Below are 22258 nucleotides of genomic sequence, written 5' to 3' on the forward strand. Positions count from 1 at the left end.
TTTGCCAAGAGGCTCTTGTGTTATTCCGGAGGTGTAGCCGAATGGGCGATCCGAGCTAACGCCAGCTGGGCGTGAGAAGCAGTTGGTCTGAAAGCGGAGGCGGTGCAAGACGGTTCTAAGAAGGAGGCGAATAAGAAGTGTTTTGTGTGCTGCGGGTGCGAATAGACGGTCACGAGTGGATGGAAGCCGACTTGTAGGCGTGCTGAAAGACGTCGTGCGGGTGCGGTTTTGGTTTTGTGTTGGTCTTGGTAAAAGTGTGCCGCAGGTGAGGGTTCTTGATTGGTGAACGTGAAAACGGATGGCCAAGTCCGAGTCGACCAGAGAGAGAGGCAGAGAGAGAGAGAGAGATGGCTCTTCAGCGCCGCTTCGCGCGTCCTTCACGATTATTCGTGATTACTGTCCACCGGTCCCTCTTACTCAGAACTGCCGGAACGAATTCGTGATTTACACCAAACACGCGCTGTCACAGTCACGAGTCCATGAGCCGTGAGCCCCGCTTCAGATCCTGTTTTCTCTTATTCAGCGTAACAACACAAAACAGAATTTCTTCTAAACACCCTTGCAATTCGCGCACACCCCTGTAGCAGTCTGTCAGCATTCAAAATTCCATTCTACAACGTCGGCCCCGAAAGGGGCTCGACATATGATCTAACAAATAAACGATACAGAGAAGATCAGCGATGCCCCGGCAGACGGACGGCAAGATTTGAACAGAAGAGCTGCTTTCTACGGAAAGCAAATATGTTTTGCCATAAGTTATTCATATTTTGTTTTTGTTGTGAGTGGATGTATGGACGAATGGAGTCACGAGTCTACCCGTTGCAAGCCAGATTCGTGATGCGATGGATAGGAGATGGGACACCAAAACATGTCACGGTTCGTGATTCGTGATTGTGAATGGCGTTTTAGTCTATGATTTGATATCTCGTAAAGCTTGGTCGTGCGTTTCGCTTTGTATCAGTGGGCGGTTGCTGCTGGCTGTGAGGCCTGGATGGAGGTGCTCCAAGGTGGATCAAGTCTTGGCTGGTCGAGTCACAAACTTTCAAGAGTCACAAACTTGAAAATCTTGCTCATTCCGTTCGAACAGAGTCACGAGTCGACCAGGCAAGCAACCCATACACAATTCGTGATTCTGCAAGAAATCATGAACATACAGTATCAGACACAGAAGAAATCACGAATGCGGGGAAGACAGTAGCCTTCATGCTTGTTACAAGAATTGAATTCGGCGTAAGTTCGGTCGATCTGTTTCGTCAATTACTCGTGACTGTGCCTCACAGCAGCGACGACGACTCGTGACTGTAGCGGCACTAGGAAGAGTCATAAACAACAAATTCTTCTTTGGGCTGGCAATCACAAACGGAGAGCTGCCCTGCAAGGAAAGCCAATTCACTATTTTGAATCACGAATGTCGCGCACAGAATTCGTGGGGATTCGTGATTCTTCCCGAACAACAGCAGTCACGAGTTGCGGGGCGTCGTCAGTGGACGAGCGAGAGTCGAAAAGAGTGGCGTGAACTTGTGGCAGCGATGCAGAGCATCACTTGCGCTGTACGGTGACTATGCGCGAACACTGCAAATTTGCTTGCACGTTGGCCGCACCACTATCACGAATCACAAATCACTAAATCGTGAATAAGTTAGTGAATCGTGAATATATTCCTTACAGCGCACGGGCGCACGTCCTTATCACATATCAGCCTGCTTGCCTCGAATCTCTCGTCCTCCTTAGTTTCGCTCTCCCTTGATAGTCACCATCACCATTCACGCAATGTCGGCTCGTCGACCCTCAAACCCTTTCACTAAAAACCAAGACGCTCCGGGCTATTATGACGACCAAGTCTCGTCCGACGAGCGTGCTCAGCTCCGCTCGCTCGCACAGCACATGCGCAAGCTCAGCATGAGCAACAGTGCCATTTCCGACGATAGCACTGACCTCGCCTCCTGGAGAAAGTCCAACCCCGCACCGTCTGGAAGCGGAAGCAATGGCGCCCTCACACCTCGCGCCGAAGGCCGTCCTCGTCCTGTCGCAACCGATGACACTACACAAGCAGCCTCTGCCACCGCCGTCCCTGGCGCCCTCGAGCCCAGCGGCGGCCCCAAATACACTCCTCATAGTGGAAACCTTCCCGGTCCCGACAAAGCCTACGGTGAGGATCAAGACAAGGCGACGCTCCTTTCTGGTAGTCTCGGTAAGAGCTCTTCTATGCTCAACAACGGTAAAGGCCATGGTGGCAGTGGCAGTGGCAGTGCTGATGACGACAAACACCGCGTCATGCAGCGCGCGCGTGGCGTTGTACGCACCTACAGTATGGGCCAGCAGAAGCGTCGCCCTCAAAGAATGAATGACGATCCCGTCATCCTCTCTCGTCGGATGAGCCATGACGCCGTTCAGGAGGCTCCACGTCGCTTCATTGTCGATGTTGAAGAGACCATGCGCCTCGTCCTCGAACAGGAAGACACCGATGGCAACTTTCAAATTTGCATCACCGATAGCGGCCCCAAGGTGCTCACTCTAGGCACCGCCACCAGCAATGGCTACAAAGGTTTCGACATTCGCGGCACATACATGCTTTCCAATCTTCTTCAAGAACTCGCTCTCGCTCGCGAGCATGGCCGCAAGCGTATCGTGCTTGACGAATCTCGTCTCACCGAAAACCCCGTCGATCGGCTCTCGCGCATGATCAGCCAGACCTTTTGGCACAATCTCACGCGTCGTATCGACGGTGACGGTCTTGACGCAATCCTCTCTGACCCCAAGAATCGCAGCAAATCGCAGAACCCTCGTATCTATGTTCCCGCCTCCGAGACAGAGATGCTCCACTATTACCAAAAGGTGGCGCAGGAGCGTCCTTCCCTCAACCTCACCGTAGAATCTCTACCTGCCAACATCACTGCCGAATACACCCGCGACCTCAACGATCGCCCCGGTCTGCTTGCGCTCGCCATGCGCGACGACATTGACCCCACCACTGGCGAGAAGAAGGGTCTCAAGGGCATTCCATTCGTCGTGCCTGGTGCCCGCTTCAACGAACTCTACAACTGGGACAGCTACTTTATCTCTCTCGGTCTCGTCGTAGACAACATGATCGATCTTGCCAAGGGCACTGTCGACCACTTCATCTTTGAGATCAAGCACTATGGTAAGATCCTCAACGGCAACCGCACCTACTACCTGATGCGAGCGCAGCCTCCCTTCCTCACCGACATGGCTCTTCAGGTCTATTCGCGACTTGACCCTGCAAATGAGACCGACAATAAGGAATGGCTGCGCAATGCGATCCAAGCCGCTATCAAGGAATACCACACCGTCTGGATGAGCAGACCGCGATTCGACGAAAAAACCTGGCTCAGCCGTTATCGACCTGAGGGTCTTGGCGTGCCACCCGAGACCGAAGCCTCTCACTTTACTCACATTCTCCGCCCCTACGCCGCCAAACACGGCTGCAGTGTCAATGAGTTTACGCGCAAGTACAACCACGGCGAGATCCAGGAGCCTGAGCTCGACACCTACTTTATGCACGATCGTGCTGTTCGCGAGTCGGGCCACGATACCACGTACCGATTCGAGCACAAGTGCGCCGACCTGGCCACCATTGACCTCAACGCGCTTCTCTACAAGTACGAGATCGACATCGCCACCGCCATCCGTGAGGTCTTTGACGACCGCCTCGAGCTCGAAGACGACTTTCTCCTCCACGGTCCTTTACCTCCTTCGCTTCTCAAAAACGGACAGGGACCTGCGCAGCCATCACGCTCCATTGAAACTCCACAGACGAGCGCAGAATGGTTCGCACGTGCCGCTCACCGCAAAGCGCAGGTGGACAAGTACCTCTGGAACGACGGCATGGGTCTGTACTTTGACTACGACACGCGACTCGAGGAACCCATCGTGTACGAGAGTGTCACCTCCTTCTGGGCCATGTGGGCCGGTATGTCGAGCGAAGATCAAGCTGCCAAGCTGGTGCACAAGTCGCTCAAACGTTTCGAGGAGCAAGGCGGTCTCGTCTCGGGTACCGAAGACTCGCGCGGCAAGATCTCGATCGATCGACCCAATCGACAGTGGGACTGGCCTTACGCCTGGCCGCCACACAACGTGCTCGCATGGGTTGGTCTCGAACGCTATGGTTATCTCGAGGAGGCACGTCGACTCGCCTACCGATGGCTCTATATGATGACGCTCGCCTTTGTCGACTTCAACGGTACCGTCCCTGAAAAGTTCGACGCGGTCAACCTCTCGCACATGGTTGATGCTGAGTATGGCAACCAGGGTATCGACTTCAAGTGCGTTCCTCGTGAAGGTTTCGGTTGGATGAATTCAAGTTTCCAGGTCGGCCTCACCTTCCTCACCACCCACCAGCGTCGTGCTGTGGCAGCGCTGCAACATCCAGATGAATTTTTCAACGTCCGTCGTCACTAGTGGGTTTTCTCTATCTCTCTCTCTCTCTCTCTCTCGCCTTGTTTGATTCCCGATTGAATTTTAAATGCATGATTTTCTTACAGGATTGCGCTGGCTACACGCTATGTGTTTCGAGGTGATAGTCATTGAGGTTCAAGACTTGCAGAAATCGAGTGGACCGGGTTGGTGCGAGGCGGCAACGTTCAAAATAACTTAGGGGCTTTGGCGTTTAGGTGCGAGATGGTGGTTGAGGCTGGCCACTGGGTTAGGGGGAAGGCCAGAACAATCGATTGGGTTTCAGTCACAAGTTCACGCAGCTTGTTTCACGTCGGCACACGAGTGAGATGAGCAAGTTAGATCACTGGGCTAGCCAGACTCGCAACATTGAGTCGCTTCAGAGCGAAATGGTGAAGTGGAGCGATGACCAAGTTTTTCTATGAGGCGCAAGCATGAGATGTCGGGAGCAACGTCTCGCTCGTGCCAGATGTAGTCGACCAGATGCCATTGGCGACACTGAATTGCGAGGCGCAGGTGCGTCCGATTGAGTTTCAAGGTTATCGAGCCGACTTCCATCAGCGGAACAGTAGCAAAAATCGGAAACGATTCTTGAGCGTCGGCGTCCAAACGGGTACCGGTGACGAGAAGATGCAAGATGTGACACGATCCATTGCGAATGGCAATCTGCGCAGCCAAACCCTCTTTACAGTTTGGATCTGCGCCAAAAAGTAACAAGAGACGAGCTAGAGCATAAGCTCGGCGATGGACCGCCATCGCAAGAGGGTACCCTTGATGCGAAGAAGCATCTGCACCGTACTGAATCAGCAGGGCTAGAATCAATTCGAGGTCTTCTGGACTCGGCACCGGTCCCACTCTGCCATTAAGATTCTCGTCCGAGTCATAAAGGCTTTCATCGCGCTTTCGCTTGCCTGAACGAGTCGCATCTGTATGTCTGGGACCATTGGCCAAGCAGAGCAACAGTTTCGAGATCCAAGAATAACCATTTGTGGCCACACCCGGCGCTTGCGCTGTATTGCTCCAGCTTAGATTTCTCCTCTTCCGGCGTCGACTGTCGCCACCAGCCGACGGTGCCGTCACTGTTGTTGAGCTCGAAATCTCACCATCGGAGATGGTCCGGTCAATGCGTCGGAAGAGTCTCTTTGGCAATTGAGGCACTAAACGCAGCCTGGAGTGCCTGACGAACCTTGCATTGAGATTAGGTCTGGACGTTCCGACCGGTACACGTACCAGTGCTGGCAGCACGCGGCTCGAAAGTGAGTGAGACAGAGACGCTGTTGCTAGATCAACGACGCGATCCAGAACCTCAGCTGTGGTAATGCCCAGTTCGGCACCAAATGTGATTATATCGAGGTGATTGGTCTCGATCAAGTTGGCTAGGCAGTCTGTGATCTCGATATGTGCTAGATCATAGTTTCGCTTCGGTCCGGCGAGACGGCTTGTCAGGCTTCTGCAGGCTTTGTGCTTGGCACGACACGGATGCGCAACGACGTACTCGATCAAGTGATCACACCATCTGCCAAGAATGTATTCTGCCTTGACCAAGACGCCCGAGTTTTGCAAAGTCTGGCGGAAGAACCGACATGTGACTGGTAAGGCAGAGGAGCGGGAGAAAACCAGGATGCTATGCAAGATTTCAGCTGGCAAGTTTTGTATGCCAACGGGTCGCCTCCGTGTGTATTGACAGCCGAGCTGCCTAAGCGTTGAGCTCTCAGGCCCGCTCCTGTCTACACTCATATGTACTGAGTGTTGGCAGACAACCTCGAGAATGGTACAGCCAGATCTTTACGCTTGGTTGATTTTGTGGTGTTGTCCGCGCTTCACGTTTCGAACAACCGAATCTCGAGAAATTTTCGCCAGGATCTGCCTAAAGTTAAGTTAACTTATCTTATAATAATTCCGTTACGCAGCAACCTCCACACATACAGTACATCATGCATTTTCATCAAAAAGCGTCAGACACAAATGGAATCGACACTCTAACATGCCAGATCAGACGGCCGGTAGGAAGAAATTTGCTGCATGCACGATGGAAACCATCACGTGAAGGAAGCTGAGCCTCTGTCCGTCCCAGTCACACAAGACTCACGACTGAGAAGATCATGAACAGGGCAAAAAATGAGAATCGTTGCATCTCTGCAGGTGCATCTCGTCCTGGTTCTCAAGATTCCCTTTCACCACCAACCAATCAACCGATCAACCAGGGCTACACGTCTCGCAACACATCTTCGCATCCTTCACCAGCATTGGACTAACGCACGATCAGCTTCCGTCCCTTCCTTTCAACAAGCCGGACGACCTTTCAACTCGTACCAAATTTCAGGGCTGCCTTCGCGTACATTAAGCATCTCTGCTAAAGAATCTTGCCCAATATGCGTTTCTACAAGAAAGAATTACCGGACGTCGACGAGGTGGTTATGTGCCAGGTGCAGCAGATCGCCGAGATGGGTGCTTACGTCAAGCTGCTCGAATACGACGGCGCCGAGGGAATGATTTTGCTTTCCGAACTTTCAAGACGTCGTATCCGATCTATTCAAAAACTCATCCGTGTCGGCAGGAACGAGGTGGTTGTCGTGTTGCGTGTCGACAAGGAAAAGGGCTACATTGACCTCTCCAAGCGTCGTGTCTCGCCCGAGGATGTGATCAAGTGCGAGGAGCAGTTCACCAAGTCCAAGGCGGTGCACAGCATCATCGCGCACGTCGCCGGTAAGCTCAGCCGCGAGGTGGAGGAGCTGTACGATACGATTGTCTTCCCATTGCACGAAAAGTATGGCCACGCCTTTGACGCCTTCAAGCTTGCCATTCTTGACATGGACAAGACTTTCGAGGGCATCCAGATGGACGATGACGTGCGCAAGGAGCTGTACGCCAACATTGCACGACGAATGACCCCGCAGCCTGTCAAGATCCGTGCCGACGTTGAAGTCACCTGCTTCGGCTACGAGGGTATCGACGCCGTCAAGAAGGCGCTCCGTGCAGGCGAGGCTGTCTCGACCGAGGCGATCCCTATCAAGATCAAGCTTGTCGCACCACCCCTCTACGTTCTCATCACCAACTCGACCGACAAGGTCGGCGGTATTGCATTGATGGAGCAGGCGCTTGAGAAGATCACCGAAAGCATCCGTGCCAACGGAGGTGACGTAGACATCAAGATGAAGCCCAAGACGGTGTCCGAGGTGGAAGACCAGGAGCTGGAGCAGCTCATGGCCCATTTCGAAAAGCAGAATGCCGAAGTTGAGGGAGACGAGGACTCGGAAGGCGACGACTAAGCTTGTTGCTCGTCCGTGTATGGCACTTCTTCTTGTATCAGTATTCCATCACATCATCGCATCTTTCACCTTTACGCATATATTGTCTTGTCCGTGTGATTCTTGCTTGTAAAGTCCGACTGAGCTTGGCCAATCTTTGTGATGAGTGGGTGCAATGTCGTGAGTCGTGAGTGTTGTTGGCTCGAAATACGCCAGAATCGGTGTTTTTTTGGCGTGGAATATGGCGGAGCTATGACAGGAAGCCGGCGTGTTTGACGGAACCCTGTCGCCGAATTCTGACTGACGTACGTACATTCGTGATTCACGCTTCACGCTTCAAAGTTGCTTGTGACTGCCGTGTGCTCCCGCTCCCTTTCTTCGTTGACCGTGCTGAATCACCTCGAGCACTCTTTGCTGACATCACACGGTCCGATGAATCCACCAGGTCAAGCACAACAGTCGGCTTCTGCTGCCACTGTTGATGCTGATGCTGCTATTACACCTGCTGCTACGGCAGAACAAGGAGAGGTCAATCATGCCAACCTCGTGTTGATCGCGATCACCGCCGGGTTGAGCCTCGCACTGCTCACTATCGGACTCTGGAACGCGATCCTCGTTCTGGCTGTGGCCGTTCTTCTGGTCTGCAACCCTTGGGTCCGCACTTTGCTCGAGTTGCCCAGCACAGACGGCAAACGTGGTCTTAGCACCTTCGATCCGGCCCGCTTCTTGCTTTCGTCCACTGAATCACCCTCAGGAAACAGCATAAATGGCGATGAGCCTGCTACCACCACATTAGAGGACGATCCTATCATGCATACTGACCAGCTCTATGCGCTCACAGTCATGCCTGATGCGCTCAGGGAGAGCAGTCAGACCATGATCCGATTCGTGGTCCGCGACTTCGTTCAAGGCTGGTACGACAATCTCACCTTTGCCCACCCCAACTTCCTCATCTCCGCTGAGACAAACATCTCGCACGCCGCTGCTAGCATCTACCTTCGAGCGCGTCAGCTCAAGAGTGCCAACGTCGCAGCCGAGATCCTGCTCACCGTGCAGAGCGTCCTGCTTTCCTCCTTACGGCGCCGACGCGCTTCAACTCAGTGCGCCTCGGGAACGGCTTCTTCCGTACGGTCGACGTGGCCAAGCACAGCCGCTCGTGTCGACGCCCTTCGCAAGGCTGTCCGAAAGCTCCTTTCTCGAAACCTTGCCCATGCAGAGCGCTCAAGTCCAGTGCTAATGCTTCTTCTCACCGAGGTGGTAGCCAAACAGGCCTGGCAAGTCGTGCAAACCATTGGCGATCCGGACTTTATCAACCAAAAGATCGTCGAGTGGGCAGAGCCAGCTTCAGAAACTAGCCTTGAGGCTCAAGCTATCTCGCCCGACGAGCTCCAGCGCCTTAAGAGCCTTGACACTGCCACTCTCGCCATACCGGAAGCCCAGACATTGCAGCCTCGCTCGGCGGCAAATCGGCCATCTACTGCGGCCGTTGGCGCATCAACATCCACCCAATCACTCACAGATTCAAAGCAGAGCTCATCACCACCAGCACCTCGACCACCGGTAACAGAAGAGCATCTTAAACCACGCGGACCAAGCATGCTGGCTTCCGACTCCAACACTCACGCGGTCTCTGCTTCGTCGCGACGGTCTGCTGGGCTTTCACAACCATCTCGCCCCCGAATCACACCACCAAAAAAGCAAAACAGTTCAGGACCGCTCTCGGCGCTCGGTGGTTTCGCTACCGGCGCTTTAGGTGCTTTGGCTGATGCGGCAGAAAGGGCTGTTGATGTGGTCGGCGGGACCGTCGACGAATTTGGCAACCTTCTCATGGTTCCATCCGAATCCTCGTCACGCAGCGGAAGCAACGGTGCAGAAGCCTCTCCGCGTCGCCGATATGCATTACTGGCCGAGAGGGAGGAGACCGATTTCAGCCCTAGCAGAGCGTCTCAGAGCTGTGACTCCAGCCAAGGTCATGTTTCCAACAATGCAGAGCCAGCATATCATCTTGATGTGCCACCTAGCGTTGACGAACCCCCCCTTCCAGAAGCGCTCCGACAAAGCATGCGGGTCGCTCATCAGCAGCCTCCGCAAGTTGCTGCTTCGCAAGCATTTCAGATCCCCGATACACCCGAAAGGACGTCGATGGACGTGTCAACTTCCATCGTTGCCCCAGCACCCGTCGCTGCTGCTCTCGACCTCGGCTCGCACGACAGCTTCTCCATTGACGAGGGCCACGAAGACCAAGAGGCTTCATGGGCCACAATGCACGACCTGCTGTCCGATCGCACCTCTCGCGCGTACGAAGCGTTCGAAAACTTTCTCGAACATCCCAGTAATCGCTTCTGCGCGCCCAACGAGGGCGAGTCACTTCTTCGACTCCACACCCAGCTCAACACGCTGGCGAGCATCATGGAGTTTGCCACACTAGACGAGCAAACTTTCCGCGCTGACGCGAGCACCATCCTCAGCAAGGCGCTCGAACAACTGCCCGGCACGCTACCCGCTACCCACGATGGTCAGCGGCCGGTGCTGGTACGCAGAAGTGCACAGCAGGTGCTCACTAATTTGGAATGGTGCGCAAACATGGATGTCGTCGAGCCATTGAGAGAAAACATCATTGCGAGGTTGATTCAGCTGTACAATGCGTACCTGTCCAGCAGCCAGAGTCGTCCGCAAAGCGCTCTGTCGAGCCCAGCCAAAGCCAGGTTCTCAGAAGAGGCGTTGCGAAGGACCGAATCTCCTGAGCCCAACCAGCTTCGCGCTTTTCTTGATCGGGAGGATAGGCCGAGCTTTTCGGGCATGCATTCAGAACGCACCGCGTTCCGTTACGAACCGCGGAGGAAGACGACGGCGCCTGCTGCCAGCGTCACTTCGCTGCAGCCCGGAGCGCAGACTCCACCACGCACTCCGTCTGTTCCGCCAGGTGCAGGCGGTGCTCCTGTCATGGGTCCACCATCTGGGCCGTCGAGGCCCATGTCGGTGCCCCCTCGTACGCCGTCCGCACCGCCAAGGGCGCAGCAGATGGTAGTCCCTGGAACAAACTCGAGAAACAGCCCCGACCAGTCTTCCGCCGCGCAACCACAGCAATTTCGCACAAGCACCGACAGCCCTCGGTCGTCCACAAACGTCGGAACGATCATCAGCATCACCGACATCAGCGCGAACGCTGAATCACTAAAACCGGTGGATGTGCGCACTTTCGAGGTGATGATCTCTGTTGAAGGCGTAGCCGACCCAAACGACACAGCGTCGATTACGAGCCCGGATGGATTTGTGCTTATACGACGATGGCACGAGTTTGAACAGATGGACATTGACATTCAGCGCCAGCCGCGTTCGGCGAACCCTCTGCCACGTTTGCCTGCTGCAAAGGGCAGGAGAAGCGTGGAGATGTGCAGGCTGCTCGAAGCGTATCTTTCCGAGCTGCTGTTGACGGGCAATAGGGCACAATTGGCGGGTGTAGTGGGAGCCCAGAGGTTCTTTGACAGGACGAGGGCTGGCGCTTCAGCGGAAGATTTGAGGAGGAAAGGAGGACCAGGCGCGTTCTTAGGCGGAATAGGTAAAGGAATCGTCAGCGGAGTGGGATTGGTAGGCAAGCAAGCGGTCAAAACGGGAGCGACAGGCGTTCAGGCTTTTTCGACGGCAACAGGTGTGCGAAACGATATGCCGGTAGGTGGAGGGGTACAGGCTCGACCGGGCGGCGGCTCTGACGCTGTGATGCGCACCGGTGGATCTCCTGAGCGCGCAGGAACGCGCTTCATCCCGCCTTCGCCGATCATCGATTCTGCCTCCAGCTCCACGTCGGACTTTGTCTCACGAACCAACTCTCCCTTGCCCTCGCCCTCGCGTCGACCGCTTGATGCACGAAGCACGGGCAATAGCAACACGTCCGAACTCACCGCTCAGCAACTCGATATGCTTCTCTCGTCGATCTTTGCGGTTGCGGACGAAGCATTCAATCTGCAGGGCGGATGGACGCTGCGGCGTGGCATGCTGCGAGTGCTCGAGCAGGTCGTACGTACCACATATGCGAGCTCGATCGTATCTGGCTTTCATAATTCAGCCGCTTCGCTGAACGAGCACAACTTTGCAAAGTGGATCGCCAACCTGACCGAAACCATGTGGCCAAATGGGCGCAGGTGGGGGTCCGAGATTGGCACGCCCGATGAAACTATGCCGAGAACAACCGACGAGATCGCAAAGACCGCGCAACGGGCAAGGGAGATCGTCGTCAGCTATGCCCCCGCCCAGGCGGGCTACCTGCTCGGCCCAGGTGGAAAGGTCGCCTGCGTCAAGGCCCTCGCCGAGGTGCATGAGACACTCATGGATCCAGTCGCCAGTTCCGATTTCGGCTTGACCATCGTGTTGAAGGCGTTGGATATGGCTAGTCGCTAACACCGCCTAACCAGCTGCCGCGTGCAGATCAATGATGATGCAGTCACGAGGGTGAGTGGCAATCAACTTTAATTCACGATTCTGATAGCTTATTCGAGATTCACTTTCTGTGTCTAGTTTTACAACTCGTCCTTAATGCTTCTACGCCAATATCTCACCAGAGAGCTGGGACGGCCAGTGAGCGGTGAACCACTTTTGCATGATAGCGTTCACCGTTTGCGTCGCGGATGCGGACTCTTTGATGTCGTCGTTGAGACAAACGAAGGTAGTCGGCGTGGTGGTAGTGAGCGTGTTGTCTACGGCCTTGAGTTGGTCAGATAGGCGCGAGGCATATTCGACCTTGTAGAACGTGGACGGGGTTGAGCCTAAGATGTACTGGTAGCGCTGGATGAGGCGGGTGCACCAGGTTCGGAGCGAGAGCTCCACCGCGTGCGGGTGAGAGGGAAGGATGGAGGTGAGCGAGAAGTTTGTCTGCTGCCAGTGCGAGGTTAGCGGCAAGTGTGCTTTCGAGTTCCGATTGGTCGAGTCTGGGTGGATGCGCACTGTTGAGGTGGGTGGCGGAAGGAATGCCGAGATTCCTGACCGACCAGATGCGTTGAGCAGAGCGGCGAGCATACAGTCGCCACATGGCGATTGAGAGAATGCGATGCGTTTGAACACCGCATCAGCACTTTCATCCTCGACGTTTGGCGACAAGCACTTGGATAAAGAAATCTCGCAGACGTTGCGCGTCTGTGTTTCGGTAGAAGCCCACCATGCACGTGCGTGGTCTCGAGCGCTCTCGTTTTCAGCGCTGAGATCAGGGTATCCATTCCGAGTTCGCTCCCAAGGCCAACTCCAATCGAGGTAAGAAAGCGCATGACCGTCCTGCGACGAAAACGAGTACTGCGTATTCTTGGGTGCTGGCACACCAGCTTTCTCAAAAGCCTCGAAATCGACGTCTCTTGACCTGCGCACTGGTCGTCCAACGCCGATTTTGTCTCCTGTCTCGCCTCCTGTAGCTCCACCGAGCTCAGCCCACATGGCCCGCTTCGTTTTACTCGAAATGACTCCTGCCGCACTACCCCATTTTGCCACCACCCACGTCCACAATAGCGCCTCGCGATGTCGTTCTACAATATACCAGCTAGCCAGAAAGATTGCTTGAATCGAGTCGGGAACCTCTTTTTGCGCTCGAAACCTCGCCAGCGTGGTTTCAGAAAACGAGTCGGGAAATGTTTGCGCTGCCTCTTTGAGCAAGGGCAGCGACAAGCTTCGTGGATGATGAGTGATGTACGGCAAAGTCCGCATGGAGAATCTCTGTCCCAAGATCCATGCTGCCCTTTTAATGCCCACCTCTTCGCCCGCGGGATTCCACAGTCGCTGAAAGGGATGTTCTGAAGGACGGTAAAATGAGAAGAGGCGCGTGTCGCTCTTAAGTACCGTGCCGAATAGCGGTGAAGTGAGGTCCGACACTTCGTTGGGTACCATGGTGAAAAAATCGTCGTTTAGGTAGACGAGCTGGTCCGAGGAAGCACGGGGAAGGTTGAAGAGTTGCGACTCGACGGCGAGGCTGTTGAAACTAGGCAGCGTCTTTGAGCGCCACACCTCGACGTCTTGCGGTGTCCACTCGCGTTCTCCTGAGCGCTGCATGGGACGAAAGTACTCAGCGTCGTAATGAAGCTCCACCTTCGCCTCGTCAGTCCCAATGGCTGCCGAAGTGTTGAGCCAATACGGCACCTGACCGACCACCAGGCTGGCAGCCACGCCTCCGGGTACGAGCTTGTTCACCGCTTCTTCCGGCAGAGGATACGCCGAAGCCATGATATGCATCTTACCGATTGCCTTTGAACCGAACGACTGATACGCCGAACGCATTGAATACAGCAATTCGTTGTGATCTGCATAACGATGCGTGGCGTCAACATTGATGGGCGAAGACGGTCTGTAGGCATTTCTGGCCAACACTTGTGCAGGATCACTTCCGTTAACCCAAGCCCAAACCGCATCGACCTTGAGCCCCTCCCTCAGATCGGTGTCTCTACACACATCACCCCATCGATGATGAACCACCCACTCTTCGATACAAGCATCGCTGAGCGCGTCGTACGCGCGAATGGGTAGCACGTCTCTCGAAGCGACGCCTGGCGATTTGTCTCGGAAAGGGTAATGCACGGATGTTGCTGCTGTTTGAGGTGCGTTGCTGCTGGAGAAGAAAGTTTGTGAACTTGTAGTGAGCTGCTGATGGAGAAGGTTAAGTGCTTCTATTCTAGCTTCTTCGGACGCGTCTGTGGACGTGAAGAAGAGACTTTGAACAGCAGTGTATACTGTATAAGCGAGAGCGAAAAGCAGGAGCAAGAATTTGATGTACCATGACATAGATCTTCGACGAAAACCACTTTTCTTAGTGAATGCCTGGAACGGATTAGCGGCTATGGACGGGGTTGGCAGTGTATCAGAGACACTGCCTTGGTTGCTGATGCTTCCTCGAGGTGAACTGGTAGCCAGCACGGAGTATTGTCGATATCGGTTCGAGAAGGGTTCGGTGAAATGCCGAAAATAGCTCAACATGGTGTACAGGTTCGACGACAACTTCGATGACCTCCGTGAGGGTCAGATCTTCGTACGGCGATCTGAAGGTGAAGCTCCGGTACGAAGAGGGAGACACAATGATGTCTGTAGCCAAGCTCGTTGAACGCCCTGAGAGAGAAGCTAGCAAAACCGTGTTTCGACGAGTGTATGATTGCAGGCGACACACTTCTAGGAAAAACGCTATCGTTGTAGGTGTAGAAAGGCGTGTTGCTGGCTGTAATGCGGCTCTAAGGAAACGAGACGAAACGACTAGAGATGGTTGGTGAAACGATCGATGTCAACATAACTCAGAGGTAGTCACCACCGACAAAGAGAAACGATGACCATTCGAGGCACATTGCTCACAAGCACTTGGAACACTTCTCGCTATGATTGCTGCACCTGCATATGGTTTATCTGGGCACATCGGAAGAGAGTGAGCCTTGAGTTCCGGGTCAACTCAAGTTGGCAAGAGGGGCATGACCAAGACCACACTTGCCTGCATCGTGAGGACTCCCACTTGTTCCGAAGAGGTACACACTGCTCGTGTGATACAAAGCGATGACAGAAGCAAGACTCTGGCTGGGCTTGCATCAGTGGTACAGCGAGCCAAGGCGAGGTGAAGGAGAGATAACTTAGCTGAACTCGGGCAAGCGAGGGTGACAAGGTCGTGTGAGCAGTACCGCGCATGCAAACGATTGCTGCAAACTGAGCTGGCCACTCACTTCACGGCGATCGGAATGTGGCATCGGTTCGATGGCTGGTGCCTGATTCGCGAGGTTGGTTGTGCAAGCATGCTCCATGTGGTCAGCAAATCACGAATCAGTTGGAAACCACTACCTTTACGCTTTGCAAAGGAAAAGTGTGAAGTGGTGCAGAAGGCAGCGGAGCAGGAAAAAGATGTCTATATCGGTGACATGGCTCTGTCTGACGTGCCAAGCCTTTCCGAGATCGCACCGGAACAAATTTCCGTCTAGACACCACCACGCTGCATGACTAACAGCAGCAGCTGCACCAGCCTCCTGCACCAATCGTGAATCACACTGACTCATTCGCAACCCTCATGACTGATAACAAAGCACACGCGGTACAATCATTCACCTCAGAAATTACTGACTGAATCTGATTGCTTCATTCGCCTTTTGTGGTCGAGCATGTGCACATGAGCCAGCCAAGAAGAATGCAAAAGGAGAGCACGAGATTCGTCACGCGGTCATAGCTGACCAGAGAGTGCGCGCGTGTAGGTGACCGCGTGGTATTGCTACGACGGAAAAGTGAGCGCGTGTTGGTCAAGGATCGTGGATGGCTGCCACCAATGTACAGTAACTGTACATGCGACATGACGACAAGACATGTGTGTGGCAGGGCGTTGCAAATTTCTTCGTTTATCGGACCGAGCCGCCAAGAGAAAGGAAAGTGTGATTCACGGTTCGTGAATGGTTCGGCAGAAATTTTTGTCTTGATCGAAAAAGAAGCGCCGCAGTCAGTTTTGGCAGATGGCGCGGTTCACCGTATGCGAAGTGAATCAGCACGTATGGCTGCAGCTCCTCGGCTCCGCCAACGACACACTGGACAGCAATACCGGATCGGGAGATCAAGGAATCGATCGGCAGATAAGCCAAGCGAAGTATACTACTGTGTCGACGAGAGACAAAATAATCTGACGACGAAAGATATTGGCGCAGCCGCAATATGCTGAGCGGCACAGAGAGGGACGTAGAAAAGCGCAAGCTTGGACCGGTTTTGCACACGCACGTCGAGTCGATGATGTGAGTGGCAGGGTCATGCTTCGTATTGCTTCTTGACGTTACCCAGTGGGGGGGACTAGCGTCCAAAACAGGATCGACTGACTATCCGAAACTCAGGCTACCTCGAAGATCGTCGTGCGCTAGCGGTTGAATAGGTTCTGTCGTTTGTTCACATAACTTATTGTGGTCTCCAGAGGGTAAAGTTGCGGTTGTTGTACATTTGTGCCGCCTACGGAACAAGTACAGAGTGATCCTTGACCCGCTTGGCAACACCAGCAGCCACCACAACCAATTTGGCGACCAGCGTGGTCAGTATGTCAGTCGCCTCGAGACCGCCTGGGTGAATACCAGAACGTATGTAAAGCTGACTGAATACAAGACGAATGTAGATGGAAGCAGCCGAGATTTACAGTATACAGTGCATTCACACGTTACCAAGCCTGTGCTGTGTCGGCGTGCGTGTACGTGTCGACACTCTTGCGCGAGCAAGGAAGCGCCTGTGGGTTTCGGGTAGTTAAGCTAATCGTGAATGGGCCGCTGACACGATCTCATGCGATGTGGCCTGCGTTTGCGAACGCGGGGTAACATACTTAAGGTAAGTTAACTTAGATCAGGGTTCCACAACAGAGCAAGGTCTTTGCCGAGATTGACAGCAGAACCGCTCTAGCAACACCCCGTACTTTTGTGGGGCTACATTCACGATTCGTGATTCTGCCTGGACTCGCCACGGCGCATGGCCAGTCCAAGGTTGGGTCAAGTCGGCTGGATCCCACTTGAGGATAGGGTTTGACTAGTTATGAGGACCCTTGACCCTCGACCCTCGGCTGCGTCTTTCTTCTCGATTGAAGGCCGCACAATCGGTTTGTAATCCGTAGCAAACACCAAAGCAGATGCTCTCACGTCTTGACTCGACGCTTGGTGGCTCTTTCGGTTTCCATGTTGGAACATAGCACTCGTGACTGTGAACTTGCTTCGAACCAGTCAAAGGTCGAATCACGTGAATTGTGAATGTGGTGAGCAGCCAAGTGATGACTAATGGCTTGGCTAGTCACTCGGGCGAAAAGCAAGACTACCTGTTTCGGCGGATCGCTTGCAGGGCGTGCATTTCACGCGCATCGAGACACGAAGACGGCAGCTACTGCTGTTGCTACAAACCCGCGTTACACGCTTTTCGACAGCGAAAAAGAAAAGAAAAGAAAAGAACAGGCCGAATTCAGCTTGTCCGCTTAAGTCAGCTTTGGTATGCCGGGTGTACACCGGCTGTGGACGTATGCGCGCTTGTCATAGAGCACAAGAGAAGAGATTTCGATTGACTCTCAAGAAGCTCCTTACTTGAGATACATGCTGCTACCCCGCACGCGCCGGAGCGTAGACTCACGTCTCTTGTAGCTGTTTCACACGAATTCTCTTCCTGTGTTGCATTCAAGGTTCACAGATTTGCTTTGCAATCAAAGCTCTCGGATTGTCGTTCGCCGTCTCTTTCACCCGTTCTGCTTTGCAATCAAAGCTCTCCCATTGCCTTGGCCCTCAATCGCTGGTTTCTTTTTTCTCGTGCCTTCACCGTATCTTACCTTGGCTGCTACTCGTCCTTCCTTCCGTCTTACCACTACACCGTCCCCGCCTTTCCGCATACATCGCCCCCAAAATGTCTGCACAGCAGAAGCAACCCTCCACCACACCGCAGCGCAAGGAGTACACGCGTGACGAGGTGGCCAAGCACAACAAGCCTGGTGATCTCTGGATCGTCATTGACGCTGAGGTCTACAACGTCTCCAAATTCTCCGAGCTCCACCCCGGTGGCGAGAATGTCTTCCACGACGATGAGGTAGCCGGGCAGGACGCCACCGAGACCTTCTTCGGCCTTCACCGCCGCGAGGTGCTTGCCAAGCCGCAGTACCAGCGTCTCATCATCGGCACCATCAAGGGAGAACAGTCCAAGCTCAAGCCCGATCCCATCGGAAGCCCCTCGCGTGTGCCCTACGCCGAGCCCACTTGGCTCTCTACCGCCTACCATTCGCCTTACTACAACGACTCGCACCGCCACCTGCAGCGCGAGTGGCGCAAGTTTGTTGACGAGCACATTGTCGAGGTGGCACAGCGCTGCGAGGACAACGGCAAGCGTCCCGACGTCGAGCTTGTCAAGATGCTGGGCCAGAACGGCATCAACGCCATGCGCATGGGCCCTGGAAAGCATCTGCACGGCCGCAAGCTGTTTGCCGGCATCAAGGGCGAAGAGTTCGACTACTTCCATGAGCTGATCCTCACCCAGGAGCTCGTGCGTTGCGGTGCTCGTGGTTTTGGTGACGCCCTCAACGGTGGCATGGTCATCGGTCTGCCTCCCGTTATGAACTTTGGCTCCGACGAGCTCAAGAAGGAAATCGTCGAGCCTGTGCTGGCCGGTGACAAGTTTATCTGTCTGGCCATCTCGGAGGCGTTTGCCGGTTCCGATGTGATGGGTCTTCGCACCACTGCTCAGCTCTCGCAGGATGGCGAGCACTACATTGTCAACGGCACCAAAAAGTGGATCACCAACGGTACCTTTGCCGACTACTTCTCCACCGCTGTCAAGACCGACCAGGGTTTCGCTATGATTTGCATTCCCCGCTCGTGCGGCAACATCGAGACCAAGCAGATCAAGACTTCCTACTCGACCACCGCCGGTACTGCCTACGTCACATTCGACAACGTCAAGGTGCCCAAGAAGTACCTTATTGGCGAAGACGGTATGGGTATTTACTACATCCTGTCCAACTTTAACCACGAACGATGGGTCATGTGCTGCTCCACGATCCGTGCTGCTCGCGCTGTGTGCGAGGAGTGCATGCTCTGGATCCACCAGCGCAAGGTGTTTGGTAAGCCGCTCACCAGCCAGCCTGTCATCCGTCAGAAGATGGCGCAGATGATTTCGCTTGTCGAAGCCGCACAGAACTGGCTGGAGAACATCACGTACCAGATGTGCAAGATGTCGTACGCTCAACAGTCCAAGTTCCTTGCGGGCCAGGTGGGTCTCTTGAAGAGCTGGTCCACGCGTGTCTCGCACGAGGTCGCCGACGGAGCCGTCCAGATCTTTGGTGGTCGTGGCTTGACCAAGACCGGCATGGGCAAGTTTACTGAAATGTTCCACCGCACTTACAAGTTCGATGCTGTCTTGGGTGGTTCAGAGGAGGTGCTTGCTGATTTGGGTATTCGACAGGCGTTGAGGATGATGCCTGAAAACGCTCGTTTGTAAACAGCAGGGGTGGCTGTACACGTGGTAGTGTTTCAGGTGATATCAGTTGGTTGACGTGAAGATCTCCTTCTGTGATGCAGTGTGTGAATGTGGTACAGTTCAGAAAGACACATTGAGACGGATGAGAGAGAACCCATGTGTATGAAAGTGATGTGCATTACAGATGAGAATAGCATGAATGAGGGAGAGGAGCAACAAGATACCGGACGGAGAAAAGGCGATTGAATCAACGGCGGGCTTTTCCTTTTGCCGTTGCCTTTTTGAGCGATTTCTGCATGAGCTTTTGATCTTCTGGGTTGTCCAACGAGACGAGGCCATTGTCTGTGTCTTGTTGCACATCATCCTGGTCTTGATCATCGACGATACCGGCGGTGGCAGAGTTGGGCTTCTCGCTCCTGGCAGCGCTTGCATTGTTGTTGGAAGGCGGGTTGACCTTCAACTTGCAAACGAAGAATCCGTCCAAGTTGTGCACGTGGGGGAAAATGCGTCTGGCATACACCATGCGTTCGTCGAATTTGCTCCTGCCGAAGGACTTGAATCCATCTCTACCAAATTGGATTCCAGTATCGACGATCTTGACATTGCTCCTCTTGCGTAGCGCATACTGAACCACCTCTTCGTTCTCCTCTACCATGACCGAGCAGGTCGAGTAGACGACGTAGCCGCCCGTGCTGGAGCGTGGGTTGACAGAGTCGATCGCGCATAGCAAAAGTTGCTTCTGAAGGTGAGTCAGAAGCGCGAAATCGCGTTCAGACTTGTTGACTTTCACCGACTGATCTTTGTGAATCACACCGGTTCCCGAGCAGGGTGAGTCGAGCAAGACGCGATCGAAGCCGCCAATAACTTTGGGGAACTGACGACCGTCGTAGTTGCAGACGACGACGTTCTTGCATCCGAGACGGTGGATATTGGCAACGAGCGACTTGATTCGGTTCTTGTTCGAGTCATTGGCGAATACGGTTCCTGTGTTCTGCATCAAGGCGGAGAGGTAGGTGGATTTGCCACCGGGTGCCGAGGCCATGTCGAGCACACGCTCGTTGGGTTGCGGTGCAAGCGCGATGCATGGCAGGAAACTCGAGGCGGCTTGAAGCATGTAGTGTCCAGCAAGGTACTCTGGCGTAGCACCAATGGGAACGCTCGATTCAAACACTTGCAGACCAACTTTGCTCCACGCTCCGATGGGTTCCAGGTTGACACCGCGGTTGATGAGCGCCTGTGCGAGATCCCTACGTCTTGTGCGCAGCGTATTGGCTCGGATGGTGACGGGTCGAGGCGTCTCGTTGGCTTCGAAGAACTCGATGGCTTCCGCAGGCGTAAAGAGCTCAAACAGCTTTTCGGCGAGGAAAGCGTTGTAGCCGTAATAAGTGCAAATGTCTGCAAGAAGCTGCTCTACGTATTCAGAGCGAGAGCGACCGTCGACGGCGAGCTTCTTGAAGTTGGAGAGCACGGTTACGACTTCTTGAATGCGCATGTGAACCAGTTGGAGGTCAGCACCTCGCACCTTTTCGGCTTCGCGCTCTTCCAATGTGGGAAGCATGAACTCGGCCCCTCCTGCTTCCTCGTCTTCGTCGTCTTCGTCGTCTTCGTCATCTTTGTCATCGTCCCCGTCATCAAGCTCGACCTGGTCTCCTTCTTCGCCCTCGATATCTTCCTCGCCAAGGTCAAATTCATCACCGAGCTCTTCTTGCTCCGAGCCTTCTTCACCCTCCTCTGAGCCTTCAAGGTCCTCGTCTTGCTCGTCGTCGTCATCATCAGATTCAAGTGACAGGCCCTGACTCTTTAGCAGCTCTTCGAGACGTTCTGCTTCAGCCAGCGCCTTCTTGCGTTGTCTCTCTGAAAGCTTACCATTCTTGGGCAGACCGAGAGCCTCCAATGGGTCTTCTTCGACCTCCTCCTCGTCTTCCTCTTCCTCTTCCTCCTCGTCTTCCTCTTCTTGGTCTACTTCCTCATCTTCCTCGCCTTCCAGCTCCACCTCCTCGTCCCTATCCTCATCCTCTGACTCTTCAATTGTGGCTGCCCGCGCTTTCGCCTTCCCATTTGCGCCAGTCTTGGAATTCGAAGTCTTGATCGACCTTGCGACTGCTGCCGGTGCTGATCGAAGAGCCTTGGTGGATGTAGGTGCGATTTTAGCCTTTTTGACGGGAAGGCTCGACTCGTGCGCCTTGCGTTTACCCTTGATGGTGTTGGTAAGCGAATGGTCCTCGCGCAATGGCTGAGGAGGCGCCTGCTTATTCTTTGATCTGCGTCCCATTGTCGTGATGTTTCTACAAGTTGATGGTGAGAGCAGCAAAGGGGAAGAAGCCGAGGCGATGCGGCTAGATTGCAGGAGAGCAACTTCTTCCAAAATAACGCGAGGGTCTCACTCAGCTGCAGTGATTGAAAAAGAAAATTTTGGACCGCCACTTTCTTGCGCTCTTGCATTCACGATTTTGGTTCACGATTAACTATAATCACGATTTCGCAAATTTTCAAGATCACGGATGAGCCGGAAAAAAAACACACACACGAAAATCGTGAATTGAGCAAAGTTGCTAGTTTTTCAGGAGTTAACATTGGGGAGGGAAATTAGCAGGTTCACGATTCGTGATTCACGATTTACGATTTACAGCTCACGGTGTTAAGATCGGGTCGATTGTCGATCTTGGTAAACTCGGGGTTAGGGCCAAGAAGGGCAA

At 54.0% G+C, this 22258-nt stretch overlaps 7 protein-coding genes across 7 annotated transcripts; 4 read left to right on the plus strand and 3 right to left on the minus strand.

Moving 5' to 3' along the window:
- Window positions 1–1770: 1770 nt before the first annotated feature.
- On the plus strand, window positions 1771–4419 carry UMAG_11661 (putative Neutral trehalase; the record flags this gene model as incomplete). Its single annotated transcript, XM_011389756.1, has 1 exon — window positions 1771–4419. The coding sequence occupies one exon, from the start codon at window positions 1771–1773 to the stop codon at window positions 4417–4419; it is 2649 nt and encodes an 882-aa protein (XP_011388058.1).
- Window positions 4420–4764: 345 nt separating this feature from the next.
- UMAG_01462 (uncharacterized protein) lies at window positions 4765–6150 on the minus strand (the record flags this gene model as incomplete). Its single annotated transcript, XM_011389223.1, has 1 exon — window positions 4765–6150. The coding sequence occupies one exon, from the start codon at window positions 6148–6150 to the stop codon at window positions 4765–4767; it is 1386 nt and encodes a 461-aa protein (XP_011387525.1).
- A 635-nt stretch (window positions 6151–6785) lies between these two features.
- Window positions 6786–7682, plus strand: UMAG_01463 (putative translation initiation factor eIF2 subunit alpha; the record flags this gene model as incomplete). Its single annotated transcript, XM_011389224.1, has 1 exon — window positions 6786–7682. The coding sequence occupies one exon, from the start codon at window positions 6786–6788 to the stop codon at window positions 7680–7682; it is 897 nt and encodes a 298-aa protein (XP_011387526.1).
- A 411-nt stretch (window positions 7683–8093) lies between these two features.
- On the plus strand, window positions 8094–12056 carry UMAG_01464 (uncharacterized protein; the record flags this gene model as incomplete). The annotated part of the gene is made up of 1 exon (XM_011389225.1): window positions 8094–12056. One exon carries the CDS (start codon window positions 8094–8096, stop codon window positions 12054–12056), a length of 3963 nt encoding a protein of 1320 aa, XP_011387527.1.
- Window positions 12057–12197: 141 nt separating this feature from the next.
- UMAG_01465 (uncharacterized protein) lies at window positions 12198–14606 on the minus strand (the record flags this gene model as incomplete). The annotated part of the gene is made up of 1 exon (XM_011389226.1): window positions 12198–14606. One exon carries the CDS (start codon window positions 14604–14606, stop codon window positions 12198–12200), a length of 2409 nt encoding a protein of 802 aa, XP_011387528.1.
- Window positions 14607–17999: 3393 nt separating this feature from the next.
- On the plus strand, window positions 18000–19583 carry UMAG_01466 (uncharacterized protein; the record flags this gene model as incomplete). The annotated part of the gene is made up of 1 exon (XM_011389227.1): window positions 18000–19583. The coding sequence occupies one exon, from the start codon at window positions 18000–18002 to the stop codon at window positions 19581–19583; it is 1584 nt and encodes a 527-aa protein (XP_011387529.1).
- A 226-nt stretch (window positions 19584–19809) lies between these two features.
- Window positions 19810–21834, minus strand: UMAG_01467 (putative nucleolar protein; the record flags this gene model as incomplete). The annotated part of the gene is made up of 1 exon (XM_011389228.1): window positions 19810–21834. One exon carries the CDS (start codon window positions 21832–21834, stop codon window positions 19810–19812), a length of 2025 nt encoding a protein of 674 aa, XP_011387530.1.
- Window positions 21835–22258: the final 424 nt, after the last annotated feature.

The sequence above is a fragment of the Mycosarcoma maydis genome, chromosome 3, assembly GCF_000328475.2.
Source record: "Mycosarcoma maydis chromosome 3, whole genome shotgun sequence".
Taxonomy (NCBI): Eukaryota; Fungi; Basidiomycota; class Ustilaginomycetes; order Ustilaginales; genus Mycosarcoma; species Mycosarcoma maydis.